This window comes from Panulirus ornatus, chromosome 46 (assembly GCF_036320965.1).
Source record: "Panulirus ornatus isolate Po-2019 chromosome 46, ASM3632096v1, whole genome shotgun sequence".
NCBI classification, from domain to species: Eukaryota; Metazoa; Arthropoda; class Malacostraca; order Decapoda; family Palinuridae; genus Panulirus; species Panulirus ornatus.
The window spans coordinates 41,252,525-41,278,597 of record NC_092269.1 but is presented as its reverse complement, the minus strand read 5'-3'; the positions used below and the strand labels follow the sequence as shown (position 1 = coordinate 41,278,597).

The 26,073-nt window shown below is 40.2% G+C and overlaps 1 protein-coding gene across 18 annotated transcripts in view; it reads left to right on the top strand.

Annotated features, from left to right (window-relative positions):
* gw (trinucleotide repeat containing adaptor protein gawky) overlaps positions 1-26,073 on the top strand; it is a 172,602-nt gene that overhangs the window by 60,910 nt on the left and 85,619 nt on the right. For 12 of the 18 annotated variants that reach the window (XR_011716097.1, XM_071689305.1, XM_071689300.1 and 9 more), the window contains 4 exons: positions 809-931; positions 1,198-3,494; positions 3,616-3,820; positions 5,467-5,541. Coding sequence is in view for 17 of the 18 variants with exons in the window: in XM_071689305.1 (XP_071545406.1) it covers positions 809-931; positions 1,198-3,494; positions 3,616-3,820; positions 5,467-5,541 (2,700 nt within the window). In the remaining variant the exon portion in view is untranslated. The remainder of the gene's footprint in view (positions 1-808; positions 932-1,197; positions 3,495-3,615; positions 3,821-5,466; positions 5,542-26,073) is intronic. The other 6 variants (XM_071689311.1, XM_071689307.1, XM_071689306.1 and 3 more) reach the window with 1 other exon arrangement.

Sequence of the window (26,073 nt, the reverse complement as noted above, 5' to 3'; positions counted from 1 at the left end):
TTCAACATTTTAGATTGATTTCTTTAAAACCATTTTTTCTGTGCAGCTAATTACCCCAGCTTGTAGCCTCAAATAAATATGAAGATACCTCAGAATTGAAGGTAGGATCCAAGGATACCAGAACATGACTTTACAAGTTAGTAAAGGTCTCATTTCTTGATGATATAAGTCCCCATTTTTTGAAAAGTTATTTTTTCTCGTGTGGAGCTGTAGATACTCCAGTTAGTCATATGAATTAAAAGAAGTTTTGAAAGTTTATGTAACGTGCTCATATAGGATTGGCCAGTTTGGTAGATAATGTATTCCTGAACTAGGAATGGTGTTCCTCATTCTCAAGAAAAGTTTTGTATTATTTGTGCACCACTAATTTTTCGTGCACTGGGGAGGCTGAAAAAATAAATTTTTCACTAAAAGGGTGGGCATTTACTTAAAGCCAAATGAGGAATACAGTCTCTAGTAAGCTTGTAGTCATATAATTAGTTTTTTCATGTCATAACTGATTTACTGTTGAGGATTTGGTTGTAAAACTTAGCATATGTATGTATAGTGATATGAAGTTTGGTGTTATGCCAAGCTGAGGTTACTGACCTTTGTTGTTTAATGTCTGGTAGATTTCTGATTGATTTAACTTGTAAGGGGGGGTAGCAATCTGTAATTTGATGTTTTTAAAACTAATTTGATGTTTTTAAAACAATCACTTTGTTGATATAGAACCCTAGCTGAAGTGTTGATATAGAACCCTAGCTGAAGGGGTTGTGTGTTTTTGTCTGAGAAATTTTTGGAGTTGATATATTTTTTTTCTTTGTAGTGTTGTGTAGGTGGTGAGTTGTGCACCAGGATGGACAGCCATTGTGAAGCACACCAGGCCGACGTGGTCACAAACTTGCCAAATCCTGAGTTTCCTACCAACAAAGTGCCTGATACCTCTACAGTAGGTTGTGAAAGTATTGTTACATTCACTGATTGAATATCTTATTATTGCTGAACCCTAACACTTGCTATGTTATTCCAGTGATACTGAGTACTTTTGGCTTCAATTCTTTGTTGTGTTGTTATTGAAGTAATGAGCTTGTCCTTTATGTTACATATTTCTGTCAAATATCTTCAAAATTAATGATATACACATAGATTACATGGATATGTTTGAGTTATATATTTTTCATTTGAAATTTTCAATGACTTTGTGTTAATTCACAGGATGTGGAGACCTTTGGCATGGTGTGTGAAGCACAAAGTGAAAGGGATGTGGACCACAAAAGTAGAAGCAGCCAGAGCATTTCAAGTGCTGATGACACTGCCAATGTGGCAGCTAATGACATAAGCAGCACGCCAGAATCAGCAGCTGGCCGTGAGTCCCCAGTTACAGATGGTGGGGCAGTTGGGGTTGGAGCTGACCCATGCCTGCCTTGCCATCCTGTTGAAACTTTGTCTGTGATATTCAGCTCCACGCCGTTACGTGGTCACATCCCCGTTACTGGTGCTTGCATCAGTAGTGGAGGTGAGGAGCCCAAGGGCACCTTGGGGCCCAGCCGTCCGTCCTCGACCACTGCCCCCGGGTCCCCTGGGCTGGGGGGGTCCCCTCGGGATATACCTGCGACCCCCTCTGGCCAGCAAGGTGTTGTGACAGTAAGAGCAGCATTAAGCCCATGTTGTGTACTTGGAGCTGAGGTATCCTGTACCACACATGTGCTGCACAACACCTCTCAGTCAGCCCAGCAGTCATCACCAGCTGCAGCACACACACCTGCGAAGGCCAGTCTCAACATTCCTGGCTCAATGGCCAACAATAATGCCAATAGCCAACTCCAGGGTAGCAACCCTAGCTTTAACCAGGAGACAGAGCAGGCTACAGCCAGCTTACTCCAAACAAGTGCAACCTGCAACCAATACGCTTCATTTCCTACTTCATCAAAATTCCAGGCTGCAGGCAAGTCTGGAAAATTTGGTTTTGCTTCCTTCCCCCATGGCTTTATTAAAGTTAATAGGTGGGGCATTCCACATGGCTTGGGTCTTGTAGGTGGGGGGGAGAGTGCAGCCAATGGGTGGGGTGGATCAGCTACCCAAACAGCTGGATGGGGTAGCTCTGGTGCCAACCAGTCCAGTTCACAGAGCCAGTGGGGTGGAGGTCCCAGTAGGGGTGGAGGAGCCCCCAACACATCACCTGCCCAGGGAGGTAACCTCAAACCAGCACAGCAAACTAGTGGCCCGGCCCAGCAGCCCAGTTCTCCAGCAAGCCAACAGAATACACAGACTGGAGGAACTGGAGGGCAGCAGGGACCGGCAGGAGTAAGTCAGCAACAGACGCAGCAGGGTACCAGCGGACAAGGAGGCAATAGTAATAACACTTGGGCACAAGCTGCAGGGAAAGGTCTTCCAGCTGGTAGTGGGTCAGGGGATGCTCAAAAACGTCACATGGAGCAGCAACTGCAGAGTATCAGGGAAGCTTTGCTCAGCAGTGAAGGTTGGGGTGGAGAAAATGTTAACCAAGATACTACATGGGACCTCCCAGGATCACCAGAACCTGGTAAAGATTCAAATGCACCCCATTTTAAGATGAATGTCAACAATGGGTGTGACCTTTGGGAAAACAATTTACGAAATGGTGGGGCAGCCCCTCCTAAAACTCAGCAGGCTCCATGGGGTCACACACCAGCCACAAACTATGGTGGTACATGGGGAGAAGATGATGATGCCACAGATTCTTCCAATGTTTGGACAGGTGTTCCTCCCAGCAATCCCCAGTGGGGAGCAAACACACCTAATGCTCCTAACATGTGGGGAGGTGGAGCACCTCCAAAAAAGAACACTGAATGGAGTGGAGGTGGTGCAGGCAGTGGTACTGGTGGATGGGGAGAACATGGACCACAGAGATCTGGTATTGAAAATCCTCCCAGTGAATGGGGACCTGGGGTTCCTCACAAACCAGGACCACACGTTGGACACACTGGTCCACACACAGGACCACACACTGGTCCCCACACTGGTCCACATGGTGGTCCACATAGTGGCCCCCACACAGGCCCACATACAGGTCCTCATACTGGACCACATAGTGGTCCTCATGGACCACACAATGGCCCTCATGTTGGGCCTCATGGTGCACCCCACACGGGACCACATGGAGGGACCCATAATGGACCTCATGGTGGCCCTCATAGTGGCCCTCATAGTACCCCTCATAGTACCCTTGCTCATGGTGTTCCTCCCACTGGTCCAGGAGGTCCAGCACAATGGAATGGTCCAAAGGACATGAAGCCAGGTGGACCAAGTGGACCAAGTGGATGGGAGGAACCATCGCCACCTTCACAACGAAGGGATGATGGAACAGCTGTGTGGGGCAATCCTCAGCAGCAAGCTAATATTTCACGATGGAAGGATATGCCTACTCCAAACATGATGGGTAGACCAGGTATACCTGGGCCACAGCAGGGACGCATGCCAGGACCACCAGTTCCTGCAGGCATAAAACCAGATCAACGGATGTGGGGACATGGGTAAGTGAATTCCTCCTCAACTTTCTGAGATATGAAATTCTAGTTTGGCATAAATACTTATTGTTTTTTCTGCTGTTTTTGTTGTTAAAGTAATTGATGAAGTGAATGTGTTCACCATTAGGAGAAATGGCAGCTGGAGTGACCCCCCCCACGATACGGGTAGTGGCATGTGGGGGGAGGAGCCAAAATCAGGTGGTTGGGGTGAACCACCAATAACATCTCCATCGTGGGGCACAAAACCAAAGACCCCAACAGGAGGCCCTCCTGGACCTGTTGGTTGGGGTGAATCAGACATGGAACTTCAAGGCTGGGGACATCAAAACAAGGTAAGATTTATAACACCCTGTTATAAAGTATCACCACTTGGTCTAGCTAGACTGAGATGCAGGTATCTCTCAGCTCTACAGCCAACCTCAGGTCTGTTGTGTAGTATATAGGTGTTTCTGGATGTTTTATTCATTACTGTTTGGAAGCTCGCTCCATTAACTTTTTTTCATAAAGTACGTGTACTTAATGGGATGATTACTAACTGTTGACCCAGGTTTACTCATATCCAAGTCTGCCAAAGAGGCAGGCTAGTAGTAAATGCATGTGTAGTTGAATGTTCCTTACACTAGTACTGTGTTTGTCAAGCAGGGACCATCATCATGACAACAGTAGACTGCTGCATGTTGTTCATGGGCGAATGAAGTTGACATGAAGTCCAATGATCTAATGTGGCATTGTTATATTCCTGCAACAATGAGCACATTAACTTTTTGCCCAGTCTTTTAGCTTTATAGTCCACTGTTACTGAGATATTCAAGTCATGATAATTATCATGGTATGTGTGAGCTGAAATTTTTAATGCATTATCATTATATGAAAACATTTTAAGTGAAGTATTACCAATCTTTCTGTAATCCCAAAAATGGTGTAATGCATTTTGGATTTGCTTCAGAATTAATTTTCTCATTACACAAATTATCAGGTTGTGCACTAATTTAAGCAATTTTGAGTTATGATTGAAAATTTTGTATTGGTTCATGTTATTCAGGTTTTATAAATTCTTTTGTCTTATAAATGGTAGATGGTAATTTTGGATTGACCCTTTATCAAAGTGAACGCTGTAATCTCTAGAATTGATTGTTCTGGTATATGTAGTGTGAATTGGTTATTCACAGAGGTGATATTAAAGCAGTAAAAATGGGAGATCATATGGGATTGGTGTGGGGAAAAAGCTAGAATGCTTTTTGCTCATTTGGTTAATAGTTAAGTAAGTGTGTTTCCAAAAATATTCCATTTGGAGCTGATTTAAAGAAGGTAAATTCTTGTATATTCAGGGTGACAGCAGATCATTGATTCTGTTCTCAGGTGAAAATTACGTATACCATATATTTGTTATAGTAACATGAACAGATAAGTCAGGTTTTTTGTTTATTTATATATATGAACTTGATAATACCTCTCCAAGGAACTTCCATGAATACCACTCATTTGCTAATTCTGGGGTTAGATGTACAATATGCAGTAGTAAGAAATAAGTACCAAATCGTTGGTTTTTAAGTTTGTAAAGTAAGGAAACATGTCATGCTTCTTTAGCCAGAGATGTTTGGGGCTGGTAATGTTCTAGGGTTGGGTAAACATGCAATAAAAGTTTGTGTTAAATATTGTGTTATTTTAGTGTTTAAGAAAGGATTAGGATATCAATGCAGCTGCTTTCTCAGATGCAACTTGATCTATAAAAATTTTATGTATAAGTGCAGATGCATAACCAAAACCATTATTATTGATAAATAGTTACTATAAACATTAGAAAGGGAAGATTCAACTTACTGTAGTATAAGGTTTGAAATTGGCTTCGCTAACAGTGATTTTTTCCCCAGTTCAAACACATTTGGCGTTTTGTATGAAGAACATATTTTATCCCATTTGTGTACTGATGTGGCCAGTGTAGGACACGTATAATGGAGGCTAATGATTAACATTACAGATGAGTGGTTACCCTCCTCTGCTTGATCTCAGATCTCCCAAAACTCTCATTCCTGAGTCCCACTTCCCATTTGCTGTAAGTTACCAGTAATGTCTCACCTTATGCTATATTTGGGGCTCTTATTTGCTTACCAGCTTGGTCTGTCCTTATTGTATGGCTGTTGTCTGCTTGTTGTGTCCTAGACAAGGCCAAAAGGCTATGCTTTTCACAATTATAAGGCATTCAGTACACCGAAAAGATTTGGAATTTAACTGATTTTGCTTATTTGTAAATATTTGAATAGGGTAGCCAAATCTTGCTGCAGTTCAGATAATTTTCTAAATTGATTCATTGCTGCTGCATGCATTTTATTTATGAACTTAATGATCTTTAGAGTACCCCAAGGTAATCTGTAATACCAGTCAGTTTGTACTTATTTTTGTCAGTATTGTGTATGAAGAAGTGTTCTAATGGCCTTCAAAATTAAGATTAACAAGCTTGCCATGGAAAACTACTTTGGAGTATGATTCAAGATATCAATTTGAAGCTTTGCTGCACTGGTTGATGTTAGAGAAGCCAACTTTATGTAGATAGTTTGAATTACCCCAGTGATATTGAGAATTTTATGAACTCCTTTTTTTAACCTTTTTTTTATTACAATTACTATAATTTTATTTTTGACAGTACCGTGTTACCTTCTATTTGTGGCTGGGCAAATACATGGGCATCCTTTTTTTTTTTTTTTTCATACATGCTAATGTGCTGATCCAGCTCTTTGATATGCTATATTGCTATAAATGAGTTTACCCACAGCAAGTTCAGAGATTTGCTTACTGTTTCGAAATTCTGGTGATTGTTACCTGTCTGTGTTTTTGCAAGGCATCATGTTTGAACCATCTGTTACCTTTATATGATATTTAGATTTGGAAAGTATTATATGAGAAATTAGTGGAAAGTGGGGTTTCAGTATCTTATAGACTAAGTTGAATGCAGCTTAGTTATGATGAAATACTGTGACTCCTTCCCTGATGATACAATGGGATGGTTAGTGGATGGTTGTAATATTTTCCCCTGGATTATTACACTTTGGGCAGTTTGAGTTCCTGCAGTAACTTTTTAATATGTTCTGTAATGTCAAGTATTATACTTGTTGAATTTAGATGAATTTAGGTTTCTTTATGGATAATAGCAAGGGATTGCATGTGTGCAGATGAAGGCATTGCCCATATAACTGATCAAGATCTTTTGAGATATAGATTTGAAGAGGGAGGTTTATAACCAAGGCATGACCACTCAGTAAGAAGGTTGTATGAAATTGACATTGTAGGAGTAAGAACATGGGCACCATTGGATATGGATAGAGTAGAAAGGTCATAAAGAAGAGAAATATTGTTGATAAGTAGTAACAAATGGTGAAAGAGCTTAGAGATGTACTCTGGAGGAGATTTAGATGCCACTTTAACCAACCAGTATTGAGTTTTGTAAGGGAAAACAAGAAGGAGAGATTGAAGAATTTACTGTTGACAAGGCAGAAAATTATTTCAGAACTTTTCCATAAGTTTATGAGCAAATTGTCAGCTAAAGAGCAGGTAAATAGGCTAAGGAACTTGAAGGGAAGAATTGTTGAGGATGATTAGGACATATGTAAGGAGCATATTGGTAAACTTAAAAGACTATTCATTTGTTGGGACACATGTGAGGAGCACATTGGTAAAATTAAAAGAGTATTCATTTTAGAGGACACTCGGCCCCAACTTCAGCAGGATGGGATGGGGAAGAAGTCTTAAAAGAGATACAAACTGATGTAAATGACAACCAGGCTTTTAAAACAACTTTACTCATTTAAGGCTTGTGGTCCTGATAGAATCTCTCCAGATATGCAGAAAGACTTTGTGGAGTAATTTTGTTGGTCATTAGTGGAAGGTGTAGTTTCAAAAATCTGGAAGAGTGCAAATGTTGTGCCTGTACATAAGATGGTAAGGAAATTTCAACAAACTGTAGGCCTGTCTCCCAAACAATTGTGGTCTGTAGTGGGAGGTGGGCAGGTTAGAAAGGGTAGTGAGTGGTGGGATGAAGAAGCAAGATTATTAGTAAAAGAGAAGAGAGAGGCATTTGGATAATTTTTGCAGGGAAATAATGCAAATGAGTGGGAGATGTATAAAAGAAAGAGGCAGGAGGTCAAGAGAAATGTGCAAGAGGTGAAAAAGAGGGCAAATGAGAGTTGGGGTGAGGGAGTATCATTAAATTTTAGGGAGAATAAAAAGATGTTTTGTAAGGAGTAAAATAAAGTGCGCAAGACAAGGAAACAAATGGGAACTTCAGTGATTTGGCAGCAGATGGAAGTGGAAGTGAATCATAGGGTGGGGGAGGGGGCGAAAGTTCTGGGAGCATTGAAGAATGTGTGGAAGTCGAGAATATTATCTCGGAAAGCAAAAATGGGTATGTTTGAAGGAATAGTTGTTCCAACAATGTTATATGGTTGCGAGGCATGGACTATAGATAGAGTTGTGCGGAGGAGGGTGGATGTTCTGGAAATGAGATGTTTTAAGAACAATATGTGGTGTGAGGTGGTTTGATCGAGTAAGTAATAATAGGGTAAGAGAGATGTGTGGTAATAAAAAGAGTGTGATTTAGAGCGCAGAAGAGGGTGTTTTGAAATGGTTTGGTCACATGGAGAGAATGAGTAAGGAAAGATTGACCAAGAGAATATATGTGTCAGAGGTGGAGGGAACGAGAAGTGGGAGACCAAATTGGAGGTGGAAAGATGGAGTGAAAAAGATTTTGAGTGATTGGGGCCTAAACATGCAGGAGGGTGAAAGGCGTGCAAGGAATAGAGTGAATTGGAACTATGTAGTATACCGGGGTCGATGTGCTGTCAATGGATTGAACCAGGGCATGTGAAGCGTCTGGGATAAACCATGAAAAGTTGTGTGGGGCCTGGATGTGGAAAGGGAGCTGTGGTTTCGTTGCATTATTGCATGACAGCTGGAGACTGAATGTGAACAATGTGGCCTTTGTTGTCTTTTCCTAACACTACGTGGGGCACATGTGGGGGGAGGGGGTTGTTATTCCATGTGTGGCGGGGTGGTGATGGGAAATTATGGATTACAGTATAAATTATGTACATATGTAGAGTCCTGGAAAGAGGGGCAAGTATGAAGTCTGTTGGGGATGAGAGAGCTTGGGAAGTGAGTCAGTTGTTGTTCGCTGATGATACAGCGCTGGTGGCTGATTCATGTGAGAAACTGCAGAAGCTGGTGACTGAGTTTGGTAAAGTGTGTGGAAGAAGAAAGTTAAGAGTAAATGTGAATAAGAGCAAGGTTATTAGGTACAGTAGGGGTGAGGGTCAAGTCAATTGGGAGGTGAGTTTGAATGGAGAAAAACTGGAGGAAGTGAAGTGTTTTAGATATCTGGGAGTGGATCTGTCAGCGGATGGAACCATGGAAGCGGAAGTGGATCATAGGGTGGGGGAGGGGGCGAAAATTTTGGGAGCCTTGAAAAATGTGTGGAAGTCGAGAACATTATCTCGGAAAGCAAAAATGGGTATGTTTGAAGGAATAGTGGTTCCAACAATGTTGTATGGTTGCGAGGCGTGGGCTATGGATAGAGATGTGCGCAGGAGGATGGATGTGCTGGAAATGAGATGTTTGAGGACAATGTGTGGTGTGAGGTGGTTTGATCGAGTAAGTAACGTAAGGGTAAGAGAGATGTGTGGAAATAAAAAGAGCGTGGTTGAGAGAGCAGAAGAGGGTGTTTTGAAGTGGTTTGGGCACATGGAGAGAATGAGTGAGGAAAGATTGACCAAGAGGATATATGTGTCGGAGGTGGAGGGAACGAGGAGAAGGGGGAGACCAAATTGGAGGTGGAAAGATGGAGTGAAAAAGATTTTGTGTGATCGGGGCCTGAACATGCAGGAGGGTGAAAGGAGGGCAAGGAATAGAGTGAATTGGAGCGATGTGGTATACAGGGGTTGACATGCTGTCGGTGGATTGAATCAGGGCATGTGAAGCGTCTGGGGTAAACCATGGAAAGCTGTGTAGGTATGTATATTTGCGTGTGTGGACGTGTGTATGTACATGTGTATGGGGGGGGGGGGGTTGGGCCATTTCTTTCGTCTGTTTCCCTGCGCTACCTCGCAAACGCGGGAGACAGTGACAAAGTATAAAAAAAAAAAAATGTATATATGTATGTGTCGGTGTGTGTGTATATATATGTATACGTTGAGATGTATAGGTATGTACATTTGTGTGTGTGGACATGTCTGCGTATAGATGCATATGCGGGTGGGTTGGGCCATTCTTTCATCTGTTTCCTTGCACTACCTTGCTAACGCGGGAGACAGCAACAAAGCAAAATAATAATAAAATAATGTGTGTATGAGTGGATGGTCCTTTGTTTGTCGGTTTCTTGGTGCTACCTTGTTGACACGGGAAGCAGTGATTAAGTGTAATGATTATGATAAGATATATTTTTTTGTACAAAGGCAAAGGGGATAAGAGTGAGTGCTCAAATTACAGAGGTATAAGTTTGTTGAGTATTCCTGGTAAATTATATGGGAGGGTATTGATTGAGAGGGTGAAGGCATGTACAGAGCATCAGATTGGGGAAGAGCAGTGTGGTTTCAGAAGTGGTAGAGGATGTGTGGATCAGGTGTTTGCTTTGAAGAATGTATGTGAGAAATACTTAGAAAAGCAAATGGATTTGTATGTAGCATTTATGGATCTGGAGAAGGCATATGATAGAGTTGATAGAGATGCTCTGTGGAAGGTATTAAGAATATATGGTGTGGGAGGCAAGTTGTTAGAAGCAGTGAAAAGTTTTTATCGAGGATGTAAGGCATGTGTACGTGTAGGAAGAGAGGAAAGTGATTGGTTCTCAGTGAATGTAGGTTTGCGGCAGGGGTGTGTGATGTCTCCATGGTTGTTTAATTTGTTTATGGATGGGGTTGTTAGGGAGGTGAATGCAAGGGTTTTGGAAAGAGGGGCAAGTATGAAGTCTGTTGTGAATGAGAGAGCTTGGGAAGTGAGTCAGTTGTTGTTCGCTGATGATACAGCACTGGTGGCTGATTCATGTGAGAAACTGCAGAAGGTGGTGACTGAGTTTGGTAAAGTGTGTGAAAGAAGAAAGTTAAGAGTAAATGTGAATAAGAGCAAGGTAGTTAGGTACAGTAGGGTTGAGGGTGAAGTCAGTTGGGAGGTAAGTTTGAATGGAGAAAAACTGGAGGAAGTAAAGTGTTTTAGATATCTGGGAGTGGATCTGGCAGCGGATGGAACCATGGAAGCGGAAGTGGATCATAGGGTGGGGGAGGGGGCGAAAATCCTGGGAGCCTTGAAGAATGTGTGGAAGTCGAGAACATTATCTCGGAAAGCAAAAATGGGTATGTTTGAAGGAATAGTGGTTCCAACAATGTTGTATGGTTGCGAGGCGTGGGCTATGGATAGAGTTGTGCGCAGGAGGATGGATGTGCTGGAAATGAGATGTTTGAGGACAATGTGTGGTGTGAGGTGGTTTGATCGAGTAAGTAATGTAAGGGTAAGAGAGATGTGTGGAAATAAAAAGAGCGTGGTTGAGAGAGCAGAAGAGGGTGTTTTGAAATGCTTTGGGCACATGGAGAGAATGAGTGAGGAAAGATTGACCAAGAGGATATATGTGTCAGAGGTGGAGGGAACGAGGAGAAGTGGGAGACCAAATTGGAGGTGGAAAGATGGAGTGAAAAAGATTTTATGTGATCAGGGCCTGAACATGCAGGAGGGTGAAAGGCGTGCAAGGAATAGAGTGAATTGGATCGATGTGGTATACCGGGGTTGACGTGCTGTCAGTGGATTGAATCAGGGCATGTGAAGTGTCTGGGGTAAACCATGGAAAGCTGTGTAGGTATGTATATTTGCATGTGTGGACGTATGTCTATACATGTGTATGGGGGTGGGTTGGGCCAATTCTTTCGTCTGTTTCCTTGCGCTACCTCGCAAACGCGAGAGACAGCGACAAAAAAAAAAAAAAATTCCATACATATTTGCCATTTCCTGTTAGTGAGGTAGTGTTAAGAGCAGAGTACTGATCACTTGAGGGAATATCCTCACTTGGCCCCCTTCTCTGTGTGTGTATATTAGTAGATGTGTCTTTTTCATCTGTGTCCTGGTGCCACCTTGTTTACGTGTGAAGCGGTGATCAAGTATGGAAAAATAGTAGGGCTTAGGCGTGGAAATTTACTGGGTTCAAACCAAATATTCAGGAGAGTTTCCAAGATGTCATTAAATTTCTTTGAGATCCAATTTTAAAGATTTTTGAGTAGTTGGCAAACACTGGGGAAGTGAACAAGTGTAATGTGAGTTTTACTGTATTCAAGCGTAGCTCTGACTTAAGGGATCTGACTTGAGGGAATAGAATAAGGTTTTCGTGTACCTAAATGGCAACACTCATTGTCAAAAATTTAAATTCACCTCATGGTAGAGGCTTTTTTGTGCTAGTAAGCTTCATTGCCGTTGCTGGTTTCACTTCTGTTGATTTCGTCTTTAATACACGTTCACTGTTTCCCATGTAAATGATGTAGCATCCAGAATAGATGACTGAGCAATAGAGGAAAAAAGATCCACACTTTGCTCTTCCTTATTTTCCTTCTTTTGGAAGGTAATACAGGATTGGAGGATTACTGTTATTGATACGAGTAATACTTTGAAGGATCAGTTTAAGACTGTAGCATTACCTGAACCAAGGAAAAGATAGAGGTCTTAATTTAAGAATGCCTTAACATGAGGCAGGAAAGCTCGGACATATTCAAGAACAAACACCGACAAACCAGTAACGGTAATAATCTTGTTCTCCCCCAAAGTGAACTTCAGTCTGATATGTGCTCAGATTAGGGATTATACCAAGACTAGTGAGTTATAACAAGGTCCACAAGAAAGATGACAGGAGGGACATATTAGGATATTAGGGAGGCACCACCTGAGAACAAGTGTGTGAAGATGTTTGGAAAATTGTTAAATAGCTAAACCAAAAATTATAACTGAAGGAGTTGAAGAAATAGAAGAAGTGGAAGGCAGGACTGAGCACCATGCCAGTGCTGCATAGAGGGTAGGAGTATTAAGTGGTAATATCGAAAGTAATGTTTTTGAATGTTAATGGATTAATAATTGATAAAAAGAACTGAAATTCAGGGATTGTGCAAGGGAAAGCATGCCTGATATTGTTGAAACCTTGGAAACAAAGCTTGCCACAAATATAAGATTTAACTGCTCTGCCCAGAGGGATACAAGATGGTAATGAGTGAAAGAGGGAAAAGGAGGGGGAGGATTGGCCCTTGTGATGAAAGATAGCCTTAAGTTTCAAGAAGTAGTGAAGGCTGTCCCATTTAGACACTACATAATGGGAAGAGCAAAAGTAGGAAAAAAAATCCATAGTGGATTTGATATTATATGATCCTCCAAAGCATTGCAACAGTCCAAAACATTCATACAATTATATTAATGAAGGAACAGTCAGGATGGTATGTGGAGTAGTAAAACACTTGCCTCATAGAGATAGCAAAGTAATGATAATGGGATTTTTTTATGATGAGGTAGACGAGGAATTTTGATTCTCAAGGTGGCTGAGAGTCTTGGAGACAAATTTTAAGGGGTATACAGGAAAATTTCCCTTGCGCCTATGTGAGTGAACAAATGAGGATGATAAGGACTGATGTACCATCATTGTTAGATGTTATCTTCACTCTTGTTTGCTTGAACATTGATAGTATTATATATGATACACTATGTGGGGAAAATGTTCACTCTTACTAACTCAGATAATAAGACTATTATATATGATACTCAGTCTGGGAAAGTAATCATGTCATGATCAAATGTGTTAGTATTGTTAAATATAGACATTGACTGTAATTCCTCAAAATGGATATTCACGTGAGCTAAGTGATGCTGTTAGACACGGTACTTATGCATCATATCATGCCTTAATTTCAAAGTCTTCCACAGAGCCTGGATGGTGGCAAAAGTAGTGGTGCATAATAATTCTCCCTACAGTCATTCATTCTCCAGCTATGCCAATAAGAGCATGTTTTCATGCAGCTTTTAGTTATGTTAGAGAATCATGCTGGTGATCCTGAATTATTTGATGGTTTGTCTTAAGATTGCATGGGGAATGATTTTATGGATATTGACTCTTAGGACTGCATAGAGTGATTGTATGGATATTGACTCTTAAAGCATCTAATGTTGACCAAGATGAGAGGAAACTTTTTCCATATTACAAAAAGTTAAGATAGTGTTGCTAGCACCTCCCAAACTTTGAAAACTGTGTCTGAGTGGACTGGCTGGTAATTTTACAAACAGTTATAGTTTTGCTGTGGAGAGAATGACATCAGTAAAGACTTTTATTATAGCAGTAAAAATTATGAATGAGATAATCAGTAATTGATATTTTGATGTAGGTAGAATAAGCAATAAAACATGCATCGGAAAAACTTCTGATGCTCAGGTCTTATTGTGCTTTTTGTTTTTAGCACATTGTGCTGAAACATCTACAAATCTTTTACACATGATTAGTGAAAGAAGTGGATGAAAAATACTTTTAATGTTTATTTTTGTTAAACGAATAACATTGAAATTAAAAGTAACTTGCAAGTAACTTGAAAAATTGGTATTTTAAGGGCTGGAAAGGATAATTAAGCTGGACATTACAGGGTTAAAAGAGCAGTGATTAGACACAGACATATAGAGGAGATACGATTGTGGAAATTTAAGTCTGTGCAATTTCTCAATTTCTATTGGTAACATAAATTAGAAAATGGAGTGCAGTTGTAAGGAGCCATGGCTTTGAAGGGAAAGGTTCTGTGAAATATACAAGGAAGTATTATGAGCATGAGTACCTATGTGACATGATCATCTGTATATATGACCGGAAAAAAATAAGAAAGAATAGAATTGATGAAGTATGAACTAAAGAATCTTAAATGGTAAAAAGAAACTGCAAAATCATATTATAAAGCTGGTTAATAGAAAATGAGAAAATCATGATAGAAATTGTTTAGGATAAAAGAATTCTACATGCTATGTGAGATACGTCCGACTTTTGTCCATTTCGAGGTCCAACCTGACGGTCAGAATGGAAGTCAGATGTATGTCGGGGAGGGGGTGTAGTTTCATGTACAGAAGGAATAATATGAGAAAGAGGAGAGAATAGCGTAATAGATGTCAAAAAGTGAAAAAGTTTTGAGATATGCAGTGGTAAAGATGTAGATGGGTGGATTTGCAAGGTACATGAGAACCAGGGATGATTGTATCAGAATAAGAGAAGAAGAATAGAGATACTTCAAAGAGAGTCTTGCAGAGAAAGCAGAATAAGAGAGGAAGAATAGAAAAACTTCAAAGAGAGTCTTCTAGAAAAAGCAAGAGAAAATGCAGAAATTGTTGATAAATTCATAAGAAATTGTCAGTTAAAGAGCAGGGTATCAGGCAAAGGGATTTAGAGGGAGGAGTTGTCGAGAATTATATACAGGTGCATGAAAAACTGAATAACAAGTTCAAAGATATCTTCACAGTGGAGGACACTGTAGCCCCAACACCAGTGAGATGCAATGGAGTTGAGGTTTTGAAAACTTTGAGATAGGTCCCTTGCTAATCACAGTTTTGAGTATACATGCTCAGAACAATATAGCCATTTTACCAACCATGGCATCAAGTTTTGAGTATCCAAGATTTGACATGGCACCACTGGACTTTTACATGCATTGAGTGAATGGCAGATGGTTGTGAACTGTTTGTTGCCCAGCTCAGGAGGCCACCATTGTTAGGGAGAGGCTGGAATTCATGACTAGGCAGTGTTATTTGGACAAGCACTGAGATAGCCTTTTATTTGGCATAGGTGGCTACCTGGCTGCATTTTATGAGTATGGTGGAGGCATGGCATCTGGGGTGATGTACTGCCATCATATTCTTTTACAGTTTTTTTTTTTTTTTTTTTTTTTACGCTGTCTCCCGCATTTGCGAGGTAGGGCAAGGAAACAGACGAAAGGAGAATGGCCCAACCCACCCCCATACACATGTATATACATACGTCAACACACGCAAATATGCATACCTACACAGCTTTCCATGGTTTACCCCAGACGCTTCACATGCCCTGATTCAATCCACTGACAGCACATCAACCCCGGTATACCACATCGATCCAATTCACTCTATTCCTTGCCCTCCTTTCACCCTCCTGCATGTTCAGGCCCCGATCACACAAAATCTTTTTCACTCCATCTTTCCACCTCCAATTTGGTCTCCCACTTCTCCTCGTTCCCTCCACCTCTGACACATATATCCTCTAGGTCAATCTTTCCTCACTCATTCTCTCCATGTGCCCAAAGCATTTCAAAACACCCTCTTCTGCTCTCTCAACCACGCTCTTGTTATTTCCACACATCTCTCTTACCCTTACATTACTTACTCGATCAAACCACCTCACACCACACATTGTCCTCAAACATCTCATTTCCAGCACATCCATCCACCTGCGCACAACTCTATCCATAGCCCACGCCTCGCAACCATACAACATTGTTGGAACCACTATTCCTTCAAACATACCCATTTTTGCTTTCCGAGATAATGTTCTCGACTTCCACACATTCTTCAAGGCTCCCAGGATTTTCGCCCCCTCCCCCACCCTATGATCCACTTCCGCTTCCATGGTTCCATCCGCTGCCAGATCCACTCCCAGATATCTAAAACACTTTACTTCCTCCAGTTTTTCTCCATTCAAACTTACCTCCCAATTGACTTGACCCTCAACCCTACTGTACCTAATAACCTTGCTCTTATTCACATTTACTCTTAACTTTCTTCTTTCACACACTTTACCAAACTCAGTCACCAGCTTCTGCAGTTTCTCACATGAATCAGCCACCAGCGCTGTATCATCAGCGAACAACAACTGACTCACTTCCCAAGCTCTCTCATCCCCAACAGACTTCATACTTGCTCCTCTTTCCAAAACCCTTGCATTTACCTCCCTAACAACCCCATCCATAAACAAATTAAACAACCATGGAGACATCACACACCCCTGCCGCAAACCTACATTCACTGAGAACCAATCACTTTCCTCTCTTCCTACACATACACATGCCTTACATCCTCGATAAAAACTTTTCACTGCTTCTAACAACTTGCCTCCCACACCATATATTCTTAATACCTTCCACAGAGCATCTCTATCAACTCTATGATATGCCTTCTCCAGATCCATAAATGCTACATACAAATCCATTTGCTTTTCTAAGTATTTCTCACATACATTCTTCAAAGCAAACACCTGATCCACACATCCTCTACCACTTCTGAAACCACACTGCTCTTCCCCAATCTGATGCTCTGTACATGCCTTCACCCTCTCAATCAATACCCTCCCATATAATTTACCAGGAATACTCAACAAACTTATACCTCTGTAATTTGAGCACTCACTCTTATCCCCTTTGCCTTTGTACAATGGCACTATGCACGCATTCCGCCAATCCTCAGGCACCTCACCATGAGTCATACATACATTGAAATAACCTTACCAACCAGTCAATAATAGAGTCACCCCCTTTTTTAATAAATTCCACTGCAATACCATCCAATTAGTGGAGAACATATTAAGGAGAATTTTGCTGAAAAGATATATTTGATACAGTTTACTATATCTAACTCCATCTTGGATGACTGTAACTTTCCTTTACCCACTGGTGCTCCTCTTACTGATTTTATACCCCTCCCCATGATCTCATGGGCTCTCCGAAAAGCATTTCTCTCTCTCTCACTGGACACGAGCAAGGCTTATGGTCCTAATGACAACCATTCCCATAAGCTGAAAGAGCGTGCCCCTGAACTTGCACCTCTGCTTACTCGTCTATCCTGTTTTCTGTTTAAAAATCAGAATTTTTCCCTCCAGGAAGTATACATTGATACATATCCCTAAGAAGCGTGACTTTTCTGACCCTGTTAACTATTGCCCTATTGCATTGACATGTATCATTTCCAAAGTCTTTGAAACCCTTCTCAACTCCCATATCCTTAGACACCTTGAAACCCAGTCTTTCCTCTAATCACCAGTTTGACTTCTGTAAAGCGAGATCCACTAGAGATATTCTTTCCTATCTTACTATCTTACTACAATATTGTATGGTTGCGAGGCTTGGGCTATGGATAGAGTTGTGCGCAGGAGGGTGGATGTGCTGGAAATGAGATGTTTGAGGACAATGTGTGGTGTGAGGTGGTTTGATCGAGTAAGAAATGTAAGGGTAAGAGAGATGTGTGGAAATGAAAAGAGCGTGGTTGAGAGAGCAAAAGAGGATGTTTTGAAATTGTGTGGGCACATGGAGAGAATGAGTGAGGAAAGATTGATCAAGAGGATATATGTGTCGGAGTTGGAGGGAATGAGGAGAAGTGTGAGACCAAATTGGAGGTGAAAAGATGGAGTGAAAAAGATTTTGAGTGATCGTGGCCTGAACATGCAGGAGGGTGAAAGGCGGGCAAGAATAGAGTGAATTGGAACGATGTGGTATACCGGGGTTGACATGCTGTCAGTGGATTGAGTCAGGGCATGTGAAGCGTCTGGGGTAAACCATGGAAAGTTGTGTGGGGCCTGGATGTGGAAAGGGAGCTGTGGTTTCGGGCATTATTGCATGACAGCTAGAGACTGAGTGTGAACGAATGGGGCCTTTTTTGTCTTTTCCTAGCACTACCTCGCACACATGAGGGGGGAGGGGATATTATTCCATGTGTGGCGAGGTGGCGATGGGAATGAATAAAGGCAGACAGTGTGAATTGTGTGCATGTGTATATATGTATATGTCTGTGTGTGTGTATATATATATGTGTACATTGAGATGTATGGGTATGTATATTTGCGTGTGGGGATGTGTATGTATATACATGTGTATGGGGGTGGGTTGGGCCATTTCTTTCGTCTGTTTCCTTGTGCTACCTCGCAAACGCGGGAGACAGCTACAAAGCAAAATAATAAAAAAAAATATCTTACTACTGTCAGGTCACCATCCCAGAAAGATTTTGGGTGAGTTGTGTGGTTACCCTTGACATATCCAAAGCTTTTGAGGGGGTGTGGCAAAGGGATCATCTCAAAGCTCCCCTCTTTTGACATCCCTCCCCCTTTGCTCCTTCATATCTAGCTTTGTCTCTGACCAAGATGTCTCTTTGGTTGCTAATGGATCAGTTTACCTCCCTCCTCAAGGTTCTGTCCTGTCTCATACACTTTTTCTCCATTTTATCATCAATTTCCTCTCTTCCACAAATGACCAAATGCACTCATATGCTGACAACTCAACACTTCATTCATCCACATCCTTCAGTTCTGCTCCTTCTTCTCTCACTTGACCTACATCTTGTCTTAATACAGCTTCTTCATTAAGCTCAGACTTGGACAGGATATCTAAGTGGGGTAGATGAAATCTAATTAAGTTTAATGCCTCCAAGACTCGGTTGCTACCCATCACTCTATTGAAAATTCCTCCCAACTCAAGTCTCTCCTTCGACAGTTTATGTAATTCCACCTCATGACTCAATGGACATACTTGGTATTACCATAACATCCTTACTATCAGGGAAACCCCACATTACGGAAATAGTTAAGTCTACTTCTAAAGAACTGGATGCCCTGTTTAGGTGTCAAAACTTCTATTCTTACAAACAGTTGCTTCATGTATACAGAGGATTGATTCTTCCTTGTATGGAGTACTGCTTTCTCATCAGGGATGGCTCTAGCTCTGCATCTTTACTTAGAGTTGAGTCAAAGGCATTCCAACTATTACACTCTCCCAGGCTAACTTCCAAACTTGACCCTCTTGCCCTATGCCACAATGTTGGTTTACTTTCCCTCTTCTCTAGGTATTACTTTGGCTTTTGCTCCCAAGAGCTGGCTTCTTGTGTTCACCCCACCACTAGCTAGACCACGCAATACTCAGCAAGCTGCTGTGTCACAGGATTACTACATGGCTGTTGGCAGCTTGGCTGGGCTGCTTTGGTAACTGTTTCTGCCTTTATACACCTTGAAGCTTTGGAACTCTCATTCTTTTCATGTCTCCCTGTAACTATGATCTGGCATATTTTAAAAGACAGTTTTTTTACTTTCTCCAAAGTTTGTAAATACCTTCCCTTGTCTCTTCTTTTTGTCTTTTATAATCCTCTCTCTATTTCAAGTAAACAAGGCCTTGTTGTGGACTTGTGTCAATGATTGGAGCCTCTGTAAGAATGTAGTAAAGTTAATGCAAGATGAATCTTGAATGTTTTGAGCAGTAGAGTGATCTGGACCTTGAGAAGTGCTAAAAGTTTTTATATTTTTTCTGAATACATGGAGGATTATTGCTTCATGCATAGGTAAGAACCTGTTGGAGGGAATTTGTGTAGTAAAGATATTTAGAAAATACAATATACCATACAGATGAGAAGATTAGATATTGCAACTTGATGTACCAATTTGTTGTAGAGTGAATAATCGAATTACTTCCATGTTTTTATTACTACATGAGCCAAGCTGGCTGTGTGCTGCACCTGAGTAAAGCTGAGCACACCACTCAAGTTGCACCACAATGACCAAGTGCCCAAGCCACACAGCCTACAGCTTCAGTTCTCTTTCATTGTGTATGAATATGTCGTGTACCATTCTTCTATTTTCTACAAACATTCTTCTGACACATGGTGGATAAAATAGATTTATAATTTTGTATGTTTTATACATTCTTTTTGATAGGTTCTTGAGTATTGCATGCCATAATATTGAATTATGCATTTAAGTTGAATAATGGAAAATTAGGTGGTGCATGTGCAGAGATGTAATGATTAATTCAAAATATTGAAATTTTTATATGCTTTTTTTATTTTACACCGTTGTCTTTTTGAGGATATTACCTAATGCTTCAACTAATAAGTATATACCTATTCAGAGAAAATGTTGGAAAAGCCTTACTTAGCCTTTCTTGAAGTCTCAGTTGCTCTACATTTCAAATAAGTCATTGTACACTTAGTGAATGATGGTAAATAGTATTTATTTGAATAAAAAAATTTCAAGATAAATTTGCTTTGCTGTTTCTTGACTAATTAGTGATCTTAAAAAGAATTGAATTTTAAAAGAATAACTGAAAAAATGGTGGTGCCTTCACAGAGAGTGAGTGATTGTTCTGTTTGAAACAATCATTTATTTGCTGATGTGGGAAACGGCAATTAAGTATGAAAAAATGAAATGGATAAATGATTTTTTGTACACGTCTTTTTTAGATTCCTTTCTAGTGCATGAACTTAGAATTATCTATAAATTCAGAAGGTTCTTGACAATTATATGCATTAGCATTAAATTACATGTTACTAAGAATAATTGAAATGCAGGTGGTGCATATGTTGAGTGGTGAGTGATCAATTATTCTGTTCAGTTTTTTCATATATACTTTGTAATTTTTTTTTACGTACTTTTCCTTCAGTTTTCTGTAGTTGGATATTAACCAATGCATGAACTAATACTTGTGAGTACAATCAGGGAGAATTTTTTATATTATAATCGCTGTTTCCCGTGTCAGTGAGGTAGCACAAAGAAACAGACGAAAAATGGCCTAACCACTCGTATACCCATACATTTACATAAGTATACTTATGTATATGAGGATGAAAAAATGATTGCTCTACTGTTCAAAATATTTATCTTGTACATGGTGAATGGTTTAGTTAAATTTTATTTTCATTTATATACTTTTTCAATATGGTTCTCATTTGTAGATTCTTGGATAATACTTGTATTAAGAAAGAACTGCACTTTCAGAACAATACCAGAAAAATAGGTGGTACCCTGGCAGAGAGGCAGATGACCTGTCATTTGGTTCAAAACATATATTATTTTACTAGGTGAATTATCTAGTAAATTGTATATTTTTTTTATACTTTTCCCATGCATTTCTGTTTGGAAGGTTCTTCCCTAATGCATGAAGTAGTAATAATCGATATTCAGAAAAAAATATAGGAAAAATCCATTCTTCATCACTTTCATGGCACTACCTTGCTGATGCAGGAAACTGATTTTGTATAAGAAATAATATCCTTTCTCAGGGTCTTGAAAGCTGTACTGTCCAAAAGATTCTTACTCTCTTTGCATGTTTCGACACAGTTATCTTAAACAAGTTCCTGGCTGATTCATGCACTAAAAATGAATGAATAACATAATTAGAAAGATAGTGGAAGAAGGGTGGTGCTTTTTTAGAGGTGAGTGATCAATAGATTGGTTCAGAACATTGATATTTTTTACTCATTGAATGATAGTTATTTTACTTTTTGTTTTATACGTTAAGTTTCTTGCATAGGTTTCTGTTTCTTGCATGAACTATAGTTATCTACATTTTTTCATACTTATTTGCATTTCCAGTGTTAGCAAGGTAGTGTCAAGAACAGATAACTGAGCCTTAGAGGGAAAACTCCTCACTCGGCCCCATTTTCTGTTCCCTCTTTTGGAAAAGTAAAACAGGAGTGGAGGATTTCCTGCCCCTCACTCCCACCCTTTTAGTCACCTTCTACAACATGCAGGGAATGCGTAGGATGTATTTTTTCTCCCCTATCCCAAGGGATAAACTATCAATATTCCCAGAAAAATATAGGAAAACCTAATTTAGCATCCAGAGCCCTTCTTACTCTTCTGTTCAACACGTACATCTTTACTCTTGATGAATGAGTTTGTAGATTGTGTTCATTTATTTTTTCTACACAGTTTTCTTTGGTAAGTTCATGCAAAATGCACAGACTATTAATTACTAATGTTTTCAGTATTATTTCATATAGTTTTGGCCTACAGTCCTGAACTGATTTACTTAGAAAGTACTGGGACGATATAGCATGAATTGATTTAGCAAAAAAATTCCAGGTACTACTTTTACATTATATCATCACCCATCTGTATATATACCATCTGTATCATAGTTAAAGCACAGAGGAAATAATCTGAGTGGTGAAGCTGTGAATGTAGTTCGAATACAGGAGTTTTGCAAAATTGTAAGTAAAGTGGTGGTGTCTCAAATGTAAATTCCCATCCTCTAAAGTTTGATATTTATTCACAATTACAATCGAAACAGTGATATATAATTTGAAATAGATGTGTGGGATTATATGTCAGTGTTGATTTTTTTACCTTGGTAATCTGGTTGTTTACTTGGAGGAAGGCCGCTCATGTGCTAGGCCTTTGCAGTAGGATTGGAACCGACCTTAATTAGGTGGTGTGTTGGGGGTGGTTAAGTATTTTTTATGATGTCCAGACTGGTTTTAGAGAACAGTTGGGAGATGCATATGTTTTAAAAAGGAAAAATTGGTCAGGTTATGAATTATCTGCAAGTGTATTCATGTTAGATTGCCATGCTGTTTATGCATTGCCTAATAAAATGATATTAATTCATTGAAGTGAGGTTTTTTTTATTGTTACTTTTCAAGGTATGGCAGTACTGGTTTTGACCTATAGTCTTGATAAGTATTACAGTGAAATTTTTTTTTCTACCCCAGGCAGTGGAAACCTCTCATCTTCGTTAGTTCACTGGAGAATCTTTTTCTGAAAAACACACTAGAATTAGTTGCTTTCCCATTTATCTTCTCTTTGTATAACTCTTTTTGAACAGTGAATTGGATTGTTTACTTCACTGGACACTTGAAGGCTATGTTTTGGTTTAAATTATTGCGAAAGATTTATAATTCTCTTGTATTTGAGATGATATAGACCTTAGAGAATTTTATTTTCCTTATTAAGCTAGATGGAAATGTATTATGTTTATGGATGCGTTGGTGAGGGGGGTATTTGGGTATTGGGGAGAGGGGCAGGTTTGCAGTCTGCTGGTGTTTGGACAGTGGTAGGTGAGTTGTTGTTTATTAATGACTTGTGATGGTGGTAGAATCAAGTAAGAAACAGCAGAAGTTCGTGTCTCAGTTTGAGAGAGTATGTGAAAGGATTAAGTTGAGATTAAAGATTAATGAAAGCAAGATTATTTTATTAGGTTTAGTATTTCAAAGACATATTAGTCGGTATGAGAGTTTGAATCGAGAAAACCTGGGATTAGACATGGCAGTGAATGAAACCATGGAAGCTGAGTTGGGTCATAGGGTGGGTGATGGTGCGAAGATCCTGGGAGCATTGTGAATTTGTGTAAATAGGCCTCTGTCTGGAGGGTGAAGATGTGCATTTTTGAAGATATAGTAGTTTTTGTCAGTGTTGAATGGATTTGAGGCATGGGCTGTAGATGTTGATGTACAGAGTAGGTTGAATATGTTTTAAATGAAATGTTTGAGGACAGATGAGATGTGAGGAGGGCTGACTGAATATGAAATAATAGGGTTAAGAGGGACTTGTGGTAATAAGAAAAGTATGGTTGACAGAACCTAAAAGGGTGTGCCAACATGGTTTGGACATATGAGAAGAAGGATTAAGGAGAAATTGACAGAAAAAGGGTATATTTGTCAGAAATGGAGTAGATGTACTGAAGGTGGGGAAGAGGACTGAATTGGAGATGGAAGGATTGAGTGATTTCAGATTTTGAGTGCTTGTAGCTTGAACATGCAAGAGGGTGAAAGGCAGGCAAAGTTATAGTGAAAGAGAGAGATGTGGTTTGCAGGTGGTAACATGCTGTCTGTTGATTGAACCATATTATTTGCAGCAGCAGGGTGGAACGATTTTCAGTGCATTACATGTGACAGCTAGAGAACAGGTGTGAGCAGATGGGGTCTTTCCTTCATCGTGTTTGTGGTGTTGCCTTGCTAGTGCATGGAATGACAGACAAGTGTGAAAAAGATGAGGTTAAAAAGAAGGTATTATGTAGAGGATTGGTGTGTGGATTTTTTTTTTCGTAAGACAAGCATAAAGTAAATGCAGACACACTCCATCTACATTTAGATGAAAACCTTTATTTCACTTCTGTTAAGGATTATGATTTTTTGTTTAGATCATTATTTATATGTTAGATCATTATTTATATATATATATATATATATATATATATATATATATATATATATATATATGTGTGTGTGTGTGTATTTTCTTTTTTTTTTTTTTTTCTTTCAAACTATTCGCCATTTCCCGCGTTAGCGAGATAGCGTTAAGAACAGAGAACTGGGCCTTTGAGGGAATATCCTCACCTAGCCCCCTTCTCTGTTACTTCTTTGGGGGAGGGAGGGAATCTTTTGGTAGCCAAATGCCTCGTCATCTAATTAGTGACGCGCATGAATGGATTAACGAGATTCCCACTGTCCTTATCTACTGTCTAGCGAACCCACAGGCAGGGGAACGGGCCTGCGAAAAACAGCGGGGAAAGAAGACCCTGTTGAGCTTGACTCTAGCCTGATATTGTAGAGAGACATCATAGGTGTAGCATAAGTGGGAGGCCATTTCTGTGGCCGGTAGTGAAATGCCACTACTTTGATCGTTTCTCTACTTACTCGGTGAGACGGAACCGGAGCTTTCTCCAGGCGGGATAGACCCCCTCCTTCTAGACCTAAGCGGCGGAGGGGTTCCTTCTCTCTTATTGTTGTTCACTTCGTCTTCATTTCGAAGATAGATATTTATATAAATATATATATATATATATATATATATATATATATATATATATTATTTATTTTTTATTTATTATACTTTGTCGCTGTCTCCCGCGTTTGCGAGGTAGCGCAAGGAAACAGACGAAAGAAATGGCCCACCCCCCCCCCCATACACATGTATATACATACGTCCACACACGCAAATATACATACTTACACAGCTTTCCATGGTTTACCCCAGACGCTTCACATGCCTTGATTCAATCCACTGACAGCACGTCAACCCCGGTATACCACATCGCTCCAATTCACTCTATTCCTTGCCCTCCTTTCACCCTCCTGCATGTTCAGGCCCTGATCACACAAAATCTTTTTCACTCCATCTTTCCACCTCCAATTTGGTCTCCCTCTTCTCCTCGTTCCCTCCACCTCCGACACATATATCCTCTTGGTCAATCTTTCCTCACTCATTCTCTCCATGTGCCCAAACCACTTCAAAACACCCTCTTCTGCTCTCTCAACCACGCTCTTTTTATTTCCACACATCTCTCTTACCCTTACGTTACTCACTCGATCAAACCACCTCACCACACATTGTCCTCAAACATCTCATTTCCAGCACATCCATCCTCCTGCGCACAACTCTATCCATAGCCCACGCCTCGCAACCATACAACATTGTTGGAACCACTATTCCTTCAAACATACCCATTTTTGCTTTCCGAGATAATGTTCTCGACTTCCACACATTCTTCAAGGCTCCCAGAATTTTCGCCCCCTCCCCCACCCTATGATCCACTTCTGCTTCCATGGTTCCATCCGCTGCCAGATCCACTCCCAGATATCTAAAACACTTTACTTCCTCCAGTTTTTCACCATTCAAACTCACCTCCCAATTGACTTGACCCTCAACCCTACTGTACCTAATAACCTTGCTCTTATTCACATTTACTCTTAACTTTCTTCTACCACACACTTTACCAAACTCAGTCACCAGCTTCTGCAGTTTCTCACATGAATCAGCCACCAGCGCTGTATCATCAGCGAACAACAACTGACTCACTTCCCAAGCTCTCTCATCCACAACAGACTTCAT